We start from the raw sequence: 15,107 nt of genomic DNA, 5'->3' as shown, positions 1-15,107 counted from the left end.
TATGTGGAAATGTGTTCCCTCATATTGCATGCCATATGTAGTCAGACTTTATTTTCCAAATAATGACACGGGGACTTATTATTAATTATAAAATCTCAGCCTTAGCTTTAGACTTGTCCCACCAGTTTTTATACCTTGAATTAGCCCAAGTATATTCATCTATGTTTTGCCTTGTGACTTTCTACCTTTCTTTCATTCTTTATGCCCTACTCCCTCCATGTCTCACTGGTGTCTCTCTCACACACACCTAGAATCATCCTGAGTTCCCCTCCTTTTCACCCCAAAAGCCCTACCTATCTCACCTGCCTAACTACCCACCATTCAGCTTCTTATTATACCAATAACAGCAATTTGTCTTCACACAGTATACAAATATCCCATAGCACAGTTCTGAATGTGCATGTATTACTATAAAGAGAGACAGGACTCCACACCATTGTACTCTGACTTCCATATGCATGCCACAGCATGTGTGCACACACATCCACAAAAATTAACAATAGCAACAAAACCGAAAGTACTTGAAAGACAGGGAGATGTTTAATGGGCAAGAAACAGAGGAATGAGATGCTGAACCCTTAGAACTTTGAAACTGTTGTATGCTAGGGATGTGTGCTTCGTTTGAAGTCATGGCCCGGTGACTTTCCTATACTTCACAGTGATACTAAGCCTGTACTGGACAAGTGTTTGGTGTCCGCAGATCAGCTTCCTCCTTTACACACCAGGGTCCTTTGCTAGCCACCCTTAGTTTTGCAGTCTGTGAAATGGTCACTTTCTCCCATAATTCAGAGACTCCCCAGATTAAATACAGGTTCCCTGACTTGTGATTGGTCCTTTTCTTGGACTCACAGGGTAAAATGTGCATAAACAGTAGGGTCCTTCTCTAGATGGTACCCTGCCACCACTGAGTCATATGGAGTGATGATGGGCTTCCTCGCCACTGCTGACCTTTGTTTTGGAATCCCTGCTTCAATTAAACCTGCAAGTAGATATGAGACTTGTCCTGGGGGGTAGACCTGCCAACCTCTTCCTCAGGGCCTCCTGGGTTAGCTTTTAGATGAGCCTTCTGCTTCCTTTCCTCTGGGGAGTACAGCAACTGAAGCTGCCCTGAGCTTAGCTTCTACTCCATGCGTACCTGCTTCTCACAATCTTCACCTCTTCTCACATTGCCTTTGTGAATTTCCAAGTCCTCTTTTCTTTGGAGCATAGTCTATTCTTTCCTTCACCAACTCTTCTCAAGTAGGTTACAAGGGAAGCGGCTTCTCACATTCTGCCTTGCCTGGAAATCTGTTGAAACTAGAGTTTTAGTGAGTAGCAAAATTCTTCTGTATCATTAAACAGGTACTGTATTTTTAATCCAGATCTCAACTTGACTCTTGAGTTTTATGTAAAATAGAACATGTAATGCAGGGACGATACAGGGATTAACTCCAAGGTGAGGGGTATTGGTTTCGGTTCTGTTCCTGATGTAGTCTCCTGGAGATACAGTAACAGAATCAGGCAGACAATGAGAATCACCCATGCTTATTTTGTATCTCACATGTGTATAAGGGAGAGCACTGGGGCTGAGTGACCTCACCAGAGATAAAAGGCTTTACCAATACAAAGATTTTGTCTCTCTTCCACATTAAGGTCAAAACTGCTAGACATCCCAGAAAGCTAGAGAGCTCTACTCCCAAGTGTCACTCAAAATTCCAGAAACTTTCTGCTCTGCCTTCCTGGGTCATTACTGCCTTACGTCATCAAACATCCCCCTATTTAGACTTTTGAGATGGAGGAGAAAGAAAATGGAAAGCATGTATTTCCCTTTAAAGGGTTAACTTAGATGGTGTACACAGCACTACCACTGAGATCCTAACAATAATTCACTCCCTCACTCCCATACACAGATTTGCTGCAAGGAAGTCTGAGAGAAATGTAGTCTTCCCCTGGAAAGACACGTGGCAGACTAAAACCCTGGTTGTTACTAAAAGACAGATTAACAAATGATAACTATTGTATCACAAATGATCCTAGATTATTTGGGGGAGTCCATTAGGAACCAAGTAAAAGGTGTAGGAAGTTCTCTTTCAAAAAATGTCTAATCAATTTTTTAAAAATCTTATTTTACATAACAATCCCAGTTCCCTCTCCCTCCTGTCCTTCTATTCCCCCCCCCAACCAATTCCCCAATCACTCCCCAGGGAGGGTAAGGTCCCATGAGGGATCATCAAAGTCTGATATAACATTTGGAGCAGGATCTAGGCTCTCCCCTGTGTATCTAGGCTGAGAGAGTATCCTTCCATAGGGATAAATCTAATCAATTTTTAAGGACAGGTGATGCTGTGCTACATGTTAGCTACCATCAAAGTGAATGGAAACAATGTTCAGCTCAGGCATCTTGTGTGGTCAGTGCATACCCCTCCAGCAACAGGGTTGATTCCTCTGTCTTTGTTGCTTTTTGGTCATCTTATTTTAGATAAAGCCTCACTGTGTATCACTAACTGGCCTGTAATGCACCGCACTGTGTAGACCAGCTAGCCTCAAGCTCACAAATACCTGCCCACTTCTGCCTCCTGAATGCTGGGATTAGAAGTGTGCACCACTATTCCTGGCCAAAAGAATACTCACTGCTTCTTAGAGCAGGGTATTTCATTGTTGAACATGTTACTATTTTTATCCTTGACTATGGCTGTCCAAATCTAATGTTCCCCCTTTTCCTAACTGACCTTGATTCTAACACCTGTGGAGTGCTGTGGACACCAAGTGATGAACAATTTCATACGGCCAGTAGCAGTCTGTGATAAACTATGGATGCTGGGTGATGCTTCTGTGTTATGTATTTGGCCAAAAAGAAACTGCTATACTACAATATCTTCAGTACTCTTAAGAGCCATGGTAAGACAGGACCTCGAACAACCCAGCTCTGTGCAACTGAGGCAGATGTTGAGGTATGCACTGTTGAAGACTGCTCACCTCGAAATTGGTGCAAGCAGCCCTTCTTCAGGGGAGTGCATGACACATTTTGGTGTCCACCCTAAATCTCCTGCATTTGAGACGGAGATTTATGAATCACTGTCATTCATTAAATACTTGTGAGTCAAGGAAAGTCAATGGGATTAGGCCAAGGACAGAGCAGTTGGGATGTCGCTGCCCTCTGCTTCTACACTCATCCTCACCGCCTCCTCTTTTGTCGAACCAATGATGATTTACCCAACGATGCCCTCACACTGGCCTTCTCGAACTTCCTTTACTTCCTTTGTATTCAAACTAGTTACAAAGTCAGAAGTCATAAAATACAGAGCTATATTTGAGACACATTAAGTGTCCAAAAGACAGGTGGGAGTAGTTATCAGGGCACCTAAGGCTACTGCCTTCATTTCCATGTGGCTTCTAGAAATTCTTCTGTTTAAATACTTGGCTTGAGAATGTGGGTCACTGGCAGGCAGCTGCAATGTAACAAGAAGAAGGCATGGATTTGAGCTGGCCTGGCTACTGTGTTCTTCCTATGTCTCTTTAGATGAGCCCTGGGACTGTTATGGAGAGCATATATCCTTGCCTATACAGTCAAGATCATACTTAGGCCCGGGGTGATTTGGATGCTGACACAGGCCTATGTCAGGGCCAAATTTCATTTGGCATTCTATTGTTCATCCTTAGTGAGATTGGGACCTGTTTAATAACAGCTAAAGGACGGGCACACACAGAGTCCTGGTGGCTGCTGCTTTGCAACCATTGGTTTGTTTACCCATCACTATTCTGTTTGGTTTTTTGTGGGGGTTTTCTCCTTTTTGGGAGATGATCTGTGCTTTCATGTTTCTAGGCGTGCTCTAAGAGCGTGCTGTGTCTTCATGCACTGACAAGTCTATGAGGCACTTAAAGCTCAAGGCTGGAGTTGGGGGCTCAGCCACTCCTGCCTACCTTGGACTTTCTTTCTTCAACAAACCTGACTTGGCATCTAGAATAACTTTCAAGTCCAATTTCTCTATTCTAGATAGATGAGATTGATTTTTCTGTCTACAGGCACAGCCACCATGCTTGTCACTGAGAGACCTGGGGTGTAATGAGAAAGATGACTCCCCCACCCCTGCCACCGCCGCCACCCCTGAGCTCAGCTTGCTAGCTCTGTTGTTCAGGCATGGTGTTTAAACCTGTATGAAACCCCAGTCTCTGGGCTCTGGAATTGGGATAGCACACACACTGTGCAGTGTCATTTCTACTCCTCCCAGAAACAGACACATGAGACAGCGCCTTTGCAAACTTGGAGCAGATGAACACCTCCTTTACACTACATTATCAGGAGACAGCTTTGTTCTCTTTTTTAAGGATTTGTTTATTTTTATTTTATGTGCATAGGTGTTTTGCCTGCACATATATCTGTGTGAGGGCGTTGGGTCCCCTGGGACTGGAGTTACAGACAGTTGTGAGCTGCCACGTAAGTACTGGGAATTGAACCTAGGTCCTCTGGAAGAGCAGCCAGTGCTCTCAACCACTGAGCCATCTCTCCAGGCCCATACTTTGTTCACTGAACTTTAAGGTCCCTTTTTATACCATGGCAAAAGCAGAATTCAATATATAATTGAATTTTACTGGATGTAGTTTTCTTTAAGGTAACTAGAGGAAAATGACTGCACACTTCTTGCAATAGCATCACAGTTCTTCAAATGAGTCACCCCTCAGCTAGTGATCTTGGCAGGCTCCAAAATCTGCCTTTGGTTTCTTCATCTGTAAGCACTGACAATTCTCACACTACCTCATGGGTCTGCTCAGAGAGATGCATGAGTTGACGGCTAATGAACACTCAGACTACACATGACATTCAGAGACAATCTCAATGTCATTAGAATTGTCTGTAGAGCCTAGAGTACATTTTTAAAAATATCATTAATGCTCATATTTAGGTGGCCCAAACACTCAAAAGTCATTTAGACCCAAGATCAAGAATTAACTAGCCTAAGCATCAAGGCTGGGGAAACATGTTCATAACGTTCCCTTACAGTAATTTTAGAAGTCTTATTCAATCATTTCATGTGTGATTCCTCATCAAGAAGATGCTCTGAAGGCTAGAGCCTCCATGGAAAATCAACTTTCTTACTCTTCAAGTTATTTCACCAGATAGTACAGCCCATGCTGCTTGTAGCAGACACACACTGATGTTCCCCTATTCCCCAAACACCCTTTCCTCCCCTTGGTTTTCTGAAGTTGTGGTTTGTCTCTCTACCTCCTCCCTCCCTCCTCCCAGGGTCTCTGGTGTGGGAATTAGGAGACAGGTGACTTCCATGGGACATAAGAGACAGGTGACTTCCATGGGACATAAGAGCTTTTCATTTCTCAAATATTTACCTCTGGTCTTCAGGGAGCCAGGACTCATTGCCGGCCTGCCACCAGGAGATTTGTTTTTATACACATTAGTTCTGCAGCAATTCAGGGATTTGCCCCCCTCTGGATTGAATCAAAGCTAAATTCATATTCTGAATCACACATGCCTTGCTCACCCATGTGATCTTGGCCTCGTCATTATGGGAAACACTCTGCTACAGGAGCAGATTAGATGTATAGCTCTGCTCACAAACTACATCTCCAGCTCATCCTTGGAAGGCCAAGAACAAGTAGAAAGAGCACAGGCCATACGTCTGTGTGTCCTGTCCAAGTTATTTAACTCTAAGCCTCAGTTCTCCAGTCTGTAAAATTGGAACAGTAGTACTGGCTTTCTTAGGGTTGAAGTCAGAGTTGATGGGAGGAGATGAGAAATGTCTAGCCAGCCCAGCCAGGGCACCTTGATAATTGATTCTCTTCAGCGGCACTTCCCTTTTCCTTTAGTTGAGAGACTTGTGGGAGGCAGAAGGAAATAAAAATAGCAAGGAAGGATCTGTGTGAAGTCAAGAAGAGGGCTCGCAGAATAGTTGGGAATAGGAGGCGGTTAAGTATAGGTTTGTACCTTCTCCCCCAACCCTGCAAATTCGGTGGCATGAGGAGTTAATGCATTACCAAGTATGATATGCTTTTTGAATTTGATCTTCTTCTTGGACATGTGCAATCCGTAGTGGAGTTACTTATCCAAAAATTATGAGTTGGGGGAGATAGCTTTGAACTGTAGACAGACTGGTGCTGATTGCTGATTCCAGGTGGCCCACCCACCTTCCACCCCCAAATTACCCTGCTAGAGAGCAAACTCCACAAGTTTGCTGCTGCTTGGTAACACCACCCCCTTTCCTGTCCTCACTTTGGCAGTACCCCCATTGAGCTTAGTGGAGAACACAGAGTCATGGGGGCAGGGCACGCTCCAGGCTCCTGCACACCAGGAGAGACTAACTACCACATGATTCTAGGCACTGTACAGACCTTGTGCGCTCAGGAAGCTGGAGAGCGAATGCTCGACTTGTATTTTGCTCACAAGTCAGCTTTAGCTCTACTCCATTTGTATTTGTTTAGACAAAGGCTAGCAAAAACAGGGTACTAAAAGCTTCCACTCCCGGCTTCCAAACCTCTGCTGACATTGCAGAGGTAGTTTGAGAATCTCCCTCTAGATGGGGTTCCAAGAGCAACCTGACCCCTCAGTCCAAGTTATACCTTGGTTTTTTGTTTCAGGGCCCTAAAGAGAAAGACAGAAAACATGCTAGAAACTTCTCTTTCAAGATATGTCATTCCCTTCTCCACATTTTAGTAAATCACCAATTTATCCACAGAAGACAAGTCTATGTCTAAATGTGTTGGTTCTTTCCTTCACTGCTATTTTTTCCTTCTGGAGCATTCTGTTGCTTCTATTTCTTGATCTTTGTCACAATATCATTTTCCAAAGCACCCATGCCTGCCTTATTTTTTTTAAGGAGAAACCCTTGCAATGTTTTGTGTTTTGGTCTCAAACATGAGTCAGATGTTCGGTCCTCATCCTTGCACTCCTTGGACATGACATCCCCAGAGAACTCTGGCTGCACTGAGTCAAGATCTCGTTGCCCGACATGAGATCTAACAGACTTTCCTTGTATAACTCCAGATTCTTCCACTTCATTCCACTTAGGCAAGCTGACCTGTTTTAGGGGTTTGATCACGAAGAAGATCACCGCAGATGCATTATGACATATAAACATCTTAGACTAGCCACATCAGAATTAGGAATGACATGCTTTTAATTGTGTTAATTGCAATTTTCTAAAAGGCTGAATTTTCTACCTTTCAAGTTCTCCTTGACTATGTTAGTCCTCTCACTGTGGGGCCATGAATCACAGTTCTTTTTAGTAGTTAATGGCCATAATCAGAGCACAATGAACTCCAAAGAAGCCATCAATTTGTAAAATAACTTCTAGAGGGATGCATCATTTGCTAGCAGTTCGGGCAACTGCCCCTGAACTCAGAGGAGGTAGGTTTAAGTCTTCCCCTAAGGAGCCATTCCACCAGAGCATGCAGCGTTGACTGACACACAGTACATGAGCTGGGCTCTCTAGAGAAACAGAAGTGGTAGAATGGATGTATATTGCAAAGGCAATTAACTTACATTATGGGGAGGTTTTCTGTTTATGATCCTAAACACCAAGGCTTCAAGCATCTGGAATGTTATCATTATCATCATCATTACCATCATTACCGTCACCACCATCACTATTGTTATTATTTAGTTTTTCCAGACATGGCTTCTCTTTGTAGCCTTAGCTGCCCTGGAGCTTGCTTTGTCCTCAAACTCACAGAGATTTACCTGCCTCTACCTCTTGAGTACTAGAATTAAAGGCATGTGTCACCACCTCCAGCTTTGGAATTTACTTTCTTAAACCACAACAGTTAGCTTTATTCAAAGTTTCTATAACATATGAAAAATTCAACATTCAGATAATAGTGAAAAAATAAGTGTCCATTTGTCCTCTGGGAGATATATGTTAGTGCCAGAAATCAATAACCTCAAATATGATGGGTGGGTTGTTTTTTGAAACAGGATTTTGCTATGTAGCCCAAACTGACCTGGAGCTCTCTAAGTCAAGATGGCCTCAAATCCACAGTCCTGCATTTGCTCACTGAGTACTAGGATTATAGACGTGTCATCACAGCCAGCAGGAAGTGTAATTTTCCATTGCTTTAGAAAAAACGAGTATAACTCACTCAAATTGTACAAAAAATAGGGCCATGTGTGTAGGTCCACACTACATGTCCCACTGTGGACAGCACAGACAGAAGGCAAGATGCACTGGCCTCCTTTGTTTTGTCTGTTTAAAGTTTCTTACCCCTCCTTATCCTACTTGGATCCTACTCTTGTGTTTTCTAACCTGGAGAACCAAAACAGACTTCCCAAGATCAATACCAGATAGTAGCTTGTGTCATAGCTACATATTGTTTTCTGGCATTATTTTCTGTGTTAGTCTCTGTACCTAGGGCAATAATAACTAATCATTCACCCTTGAGAGTCCATAGTAACAACTATAAGTCACACTGGAAGAGAGTGAATAGTCCTAACAACAACCTGGTGACCCTCAGAGACAGAACACCCTTGCCCCCTCCACATAGCCCCACAGGTTACCAGCTTCCATTCCTCCCTCCTGTCCCACTTTTCCCTGTCGCCCTGTGACCTCTTCCCCAGATAGCTCTGCTGTGTCTTTACCAGCTTCAGGTGTCACCTCGAGTCACCCCAGCCACACTATTGAAATCACAAGCACCATAACTTCGTATTTCTAAACTCCTTTATTTTTTAAAAAAATGTGTTTATCATCTTCTAAATACTAATACCCTGCTTATTAATGGCCAAGCCAACCATTTTGCTCCTTATGGATACCCAACTAGTCATAAATGATAAGAAACTTTTGGTTTAAGCCAGGGAATGGAGGCGCACACCTTTAATCCCAGCACTTGAGAAGTAGAAGCAATTGCATCTTGGTGAGTTTGAAGCCACTGCAGTTCCAAAGCAAGTTCCATGACAGCCAAGACTGTTATACAAAGAAACCCTGTCTTGAAAAACTGCATGCCCCACTGTGGCTATTAGGAAGCATTTGTGTTTGCTATACAAGAAATCCCACCCACGTTATGTAGTCCTATAATTCTCCATTAATGTGATAGAGCCATGCCACTGAGCCTGGAGTTTGTAACTTGTGTTAGCACCCAAGGTCACTAATGGCAGAGAAATATACATTCAAGGAGGAACTAAGTGTAATACTGATAAAAGCTAGCAAAGGAACTGCTTTAAATAAGGCCACATATCTTAGCTACTCGCAATTCTGCCTTACTTAAAGAACAATTCATAGTTCCACATTTCAGGCAACACTGTGCCTCAAACATTTGCATAATGTTTTAATGGACGCAAAGATGGAATTCAAAAACATGAGGGCAAACTATCCACAGCAATGTTTGGGGCTGGAGGAGGTTCAGTTGTTGCCCCTGCTGTAGAGTTCATTGAGGAGAGATGGCAGAGAATACAGAGCGAAACAGGGGCTGCAGAGCTTGCTACCACGATCTTGTCTACCTGAGGCTAATAAATCCCAAGCAGATAGAAAGGTGGTTGATAGTTATTATTTAAAAAAAAAACAAGGAATGTGCTGTGATCAAACAGGATAAGGGAATTCTCTCTCTCTCCCTCTCTCTCTTTCTCTCTCTCTCTCTCTCTCTCTCTCTCTGTGTGTGTGTGTGTGTGTGTGTGTGTGTGTGTGTGTGTGTGTGTGTGTGTGTCAGGGGAGAGACGGAGACACTTGGAAAAGGTCTCGTGAGAAAAAAAAAATTCTTCTAGCCTAGAAGAATGCAGAAGGGTTTTGACTAGCTGAGTGGGGAGAAACCGTTGAGGCTGATGACAGTAGCGAGAAGACAGAAAAGCCCTGAGTGTATGCCACACTTTGAGATGTCTAGAAAGGTATGCTGCTAAGTTCAGAACTCTCAGAAAAACAACAGAGAAGGGGCAGGGGCCTGAGTGCATCTGCAGGCCGTCAGGGGGGCAGCATGCTAGAGTGGGGCTCTCGTTCTGTTCTCTAAAAAGCCAGGGGGGCTGAAGGACTTTTTTTCTTGGAAGGTGATTCTGGGGACACACACACCTGGAAATAGACCCACAAGTCAGAGTAACAGGGAGTAAGCTCAGGGAGTCCTACTGTCCGTGACAGACGATTGGTCCTTGCTAAGATACTGTTGAGGAAATGCATGTACTGAGGACCAGGCATCACTCATTAGGGAGAGATGATGTCACTGTCCACAGAGAGAAGAAGGAAATAAAAGACAGGATCAGATACAAGCTTGCCTGTAGTCAGGATAAATTGAGAAGAGACACTGTCAGGTTCCATAGTGAGATTAGTTTCTGAAACGTTTTCCAGTTGTCATGTAATGGCCCTGCCTAGCTGTAATGAATTAATGTCATTTTCCAGTTACTTCCAACGTTCTGTTCTAAGACATGAATCTGTTTGGTCATTGTGAGCCATTGAGAAGAAACTTTAAAATGTGTTTGCATGGAGCCATGGTGCCAACCCTCTGCCCTCAGAATCCTGAATGGAAGACAGTAACCCAGGAGTGACCATGTCAGACATGAACAGAAAGTGTGTGCAGAAACATTGCCTTGGAGGGCTGCTTTAAATGGGGTCCCTCAGAGTCTCCAATACCTCTTCTTGAAGCTGTGTGTCACCTCTCACATTGTCTCTTTATTTTTCTTCCCCATGCCTTCACTTTTAGAGGAAAAGTCCGGTAAGAGAAAACATATCCTTCCTGTGTTTTGACCAAATTATTATGTATCCTATTCATTCTCAGCATCTGTATATCTAACATTTGTTTAACACCAAAACAAAGTTTCAAATATTAAAACCAACTGTCGTGAGCCAGAACAAGGTCAAAATGTGCCACTGGGAACAAGGAAGTCGATTGCTAAGAGATTTCATGCCCATTGTCACGGGCTACAAGGTAGTTTTGCTAAGAGATTTCATGCCCATTGTCACGGGCTACAAGGTAGTTTTGTAGAGGATCACAGGCATACAGCCCAATACTTTCTATCCAATGTTTCGTTTCTTACAGCTTCCACTTTAACTGGTCAAGCTACCTCCTCATACCATGAACATTTCATTTTTTTTTAATGAACAACCTGCTAGAATCCTGAGTGTTTGTGGAACTGGCCTGAGAACGGGCGGGGAGGTAGAGGATTTCGGATTGGTCTGTTTTTATTCATTTTTGTTTTAGTAAATCAAAATACCCCCTCCTGGGACTGCTGGAGATTGGAAAGAGGCATCTTTTTTATAAAGTAGAAATCTCAAGCAGAAGCATAGTTCTGTGGCTCACAAAGTGCTTGTTGCAAGTCCAATGACCTGAGTTTGAATCTTGGGAACCTCATGGCCAAAGGAGAAAACTGACTCCCGTGCACATGTCCTGTGATCTCCATGCACACCATGGCATGCTTGTACCTGCAAGCACACACAAAATGAGTACAATAAAATATAAATCACTTTCTGGGTGCTACTTGCTAGTGCTGTGGGAGATTCTGATACAATGTAATTACATCTTTATCTTAGAGCAACATAAATGTTAAAACAAAGCAAATTATAAAAGAAAAGGAAAAGAAGAAAGAAAAGTTTGTTTTCCTGTTTCCATGATTGCCTGGGGTACTGAGAACATATTCTTAGCACACCTGTCCAAGGCTGATGTGGATAATACTAGTGGAAAATACAAACACGATTTGTTGTTGTTTTGTTTTACATCAGCCCACACTAAGAGGTGGTTGGTTTATTCCACTGAGCTCAGCTAGGGGGGATGCGCGGAGCATGTGCTTGCTTACCTTGTACACTGGCTCCATCTAATCCTCATGAGGAAAACTGCACTCAAAATTCATATCAGGGAGGATGAATGGGAGACACAAAATGAGTCCAAATAATAAAATTTTCCAAAATATAATCCAAGTCTCTATGTTTCCAAAACTACAATCAGCCAGTGCAGTCATAAGTACGTGCTCCACTGTTACCAAGCTGAGCCTCTGTGGATGTACATGAGGCGAGGATCATGTGGTGCGCTCACATCACATGCCTAGTGTTCTCAGTAGCCTTTTCTTAACACGTGGCCAATTTCATATATTCTCCTTGACCCTGGATTGTCCTCTGAGTTAAGCAGAGTTGTCCAATTCTCATTAAAATTTGCAGTGGCGCTTTGAAAACTCTCTTTTCCTCATCGGTTTTCCTCCTAGGAGGAAATGTTGCTGTGCTTATAGCAAGGATAACCTTGTTTTCACTTTCACTGTGTTTTTTGAGACATGTGTAAACTCACTTACGTTTTGAAATGTCCATCATGCTGATTCCTTAGCCAGCTCTCTTGTGAGTGAAACATTGATTACTAGCAGGATCTTTGTCTCCTCTCCCAAGTGGGGTTGCAGAAGAATGTCTAAGTCTCGCTGAATACTATAGACGAGGGGTGTCACTGACCTTGTGATTCACAAGAGCAAGTTTGAGTATTGCCACCTACGGTCGTGAGGAAAACAGAGGCCTGCCACGTGCTTCATCCCGATCCTAAGGCATTCAAGAGCAAGTCAGTCTGTTGGCCATGGTCACTGTGCCAACTCACTGTTGATGCACTATAATTCTTTCGTAGAAAAATCTGTAACGCATGAGGACCTAGGAGATGGCTCAGTTGGTCAAGTGCTTGCTTAACAACATGAGGACCATAACTCACATAAAAAAATTAAAAATCCAGGAGTAGTTGAATTCCCATAAAGTCACAGTGCTGATGAAGTAGAGACAGGAGGGCCACAAATCAGTGCCTACCTCAGAAATGTCCTCAAAATCCAAAGTAAGGGTTATCTCAAAGAGAAAAGAAAACTGATCTTCAGAGCCTTCTCCAGGGTACATCAGATGATCAAGGGATTTAAGTGATTAATGATTAATTACTAAGGCAGGAAATTTGTCCAGAACACAAGCAGGCGGGTCACAAGGCCTCTACCAGAATAATCAGGTGTAGCGGATATTATAAGAGCTCACTCTGTATGATACAAAGGCCTGCAATCAGGGACAGAGCAGCCACCTGCGGGCTCTACACAGCTGAATGCGTGCTTTGTTTCTGTTTTTTTTCTTGCTTATGCAGTTATGATTTGGACCCACATTTAAAAACCAGACCAATTGACTTTTGTTTTTTAATCGAGTTACTCATTCCTCTTTAAAGAGGGAGTAACCCTGATCCCATCTTCTCGCATTATGGGTCCAGTAGTCAATGAAGCAGAGTTTGGTGATGGACAGTTTCCTGACCTCTTCCTACCCTGCAAGCCTCTAGACAGGTATCTCTACTTCTAGAAAAGACTAGCTCCAGATCCTAAATTCATTTTCATCTACCTTTGATGAAAATTCTATAATTCATAAAATAAAAAGATGGTTTTTGAAACTTGAGAGAAATGACAGAGAAGGGAATAAAATAATTTTCATTTTAAAATACATGGCTTGAACCGAGGACTTCACACATAAAATTGACAGCCGAAGATCCCACCCCCACCTCAGCTGATAGACTTTGTTGGCCTTCCTGTCCTGAAGGGACTAATGGCGGTGATTCTAGGAAGCTCTTGGTTCTAAAGGGTTCAGGAGCTCTTACTCACAGACTTTGAAACCCTCGGCATCTGTACTTGGCACAGATTCCTATCTTTCGGGTTCTTGTTTATCAGCCTGCAACTGTGTGAATTTGAATAGCTAGTCCTTGATGAAAAAAAATTGCAAATGAACTTTCTAAAATGTTACCACAGGAGCTTGCCCTTTACTAGAAAAATATAAGCATGAACTAATCACTAAAAATCACTCATAGAAAATTAAGATATGGCTTATTTGAGTGATTTAATACATTTGGTAATATTTTGAAAGTGTTTTAATTTTAAGTGGAGAAAGTCTTAAGGTTAAGGGTCTTCTGCTTAGCTGCAGTCTGCATTTTATTTTGCACCATTTATCAGAAGCTCATATTGGGCGAATATGTCACATAGTGCCTCATTTACAGCATTTCTAATTTTTGTCATACAGCCTCCATATTCCCTTATTTAAAGAACTTTTATCTGATTACTAAACAATAGTGTAGCCCAAATACTGATATAAAGGGTTTTGTTTTTCCTCAAAACACTTTGATAATCTCAGCCCAAAGATACATACCGATTAGTGTCCTTTTGTTCTAATACTGCTTAAGTTGTATCCACACAGAGACAGATTTGTAAGAAAGTGGGGTAAACATGTAGCAGTGCCCACAATTAATAAAGTCTAAACTACTAGGAGTCATGTTGGCTAGTATATGTCTAATGACCATCTTTACAAACCTGGACCCGGAAATGACCATGCCTGGACAACAGTCCATGCCTCAGCATCAGCCACGACTCTCCTCAAGAGTGCTCCCACAATGTCAATCAGAGATCTAAAGCCCGTTCCCAGTTCTGCTGATTCTAACTGGGTCTCAGCCTCACTTTGAACTAAATGTCTATGGAGGCCTCCCAAGTATAAAGTCTACAAGATTTTGTTCCCAAGATCAGTTTATCTTCATTTGAGCTCCTGCCTGTCCCTGTGTTTGAGACCCTGGCCTCTACTGAGGCAGCTCCTACCCTCTCATGAGTCTTAAAAGCAAACATAGCTCCTTCACCTCCCATATCCGTGTCCCTCCTGGTACAGCTGAAAGATCCCAAAGGAGACTGTTGGGACACACTGATGGCAGCTGTCATCAAGATTGGGGGAGTAAAGAAAGAAGTTGTGTCTGCATGGTGTATTCCCAGATATCATCCGGTCCACAAGTGTTTATTGTTGCCAGGCAGTTTTCATAGTTGCCATGTGTGTTCATTGGGGGTTATCCACAAGAAGAAAATTGCCAAAATCACTAAGCAAAAGTCAGGTTCAAAAAACAGCAACAGTACTACCCTCTGAAATGTGCATTCTAAGAACAATGAAAAGAAAAATCCAAAGAGTGGGTTCTCCTTGTGGTAATACAGGGCATCAGTGGTGCTGGTGCATGGTGATGCCTGTGGAAACAGACTTGTCCAGATGATCTGGATAGCCTGAAATATTCTAGGGAAAAACTTTTTGACAAGGCGTTATAATAAATCACCTATAAGGATTATGTACATTCCTGTCTTGTTCTTGTGGGCAGATACATAAAACCCCATCACATTAGCAGAGCTGTATACAGAAGTTTCTCTTTGGGCTTCTCCCAAATCTTCTGGGGCTTGATGAGCCCTAATCAACATGCCTGCC

At 42.8% G+C, this 15,107-nt stretch overlaps 1 protein-coding gene across 34 annotated transcripts in view; it reads left to right on the top strand.

The window, feature by feature from the left end:
- The window catches only part of Sgip1 (SH3GL interacting endocytic adaptor 1), a 182,980-nt gene that overhangs the window by 107,733 nt on the left and 60,140 nt on the right, over positions 1-15,107 (top strand). For 26 of the 34 annotated variants that reach the window (XM_021228436.2, XM_021228437.2, XM_040757083.1 and 23 more), the window contains one exon: positions 10,603-10,614. The exons of the other annotated variants lie outside the window; for them this stretch is intronic. In XM_021228436.2, coding sequence (XP_021084095.1) covers positions 10,603-10,614 — 12 coding nt within the window. The remainder of the gene's footprint in view (positions 1-10,602; positions 10,615-15,107) is intronic. 34 annotated transcript variants of the gene reach the window in all.

Source organism: Mesocricetus auratus, unplaced genomic scaffold, assembly GCF_017639785.1.
Source record: "Mesocricetus auratus isolate SY011 unplaced genomic scaffold, BCM_Maur_2.0 Super-Scaffold_100014, whole genome shotgun sequence".
Taxonomy (NCBI): domain Eukaryota; kingdom Metazoa; phylum Chordata; class Mammalia; order Rodentia; family Cricetidae; genus Mesocricetus; species Mesocricetus auratus.
This window is presented reverse-complemented; position numbering and strand designations above follow the sequence as displayed.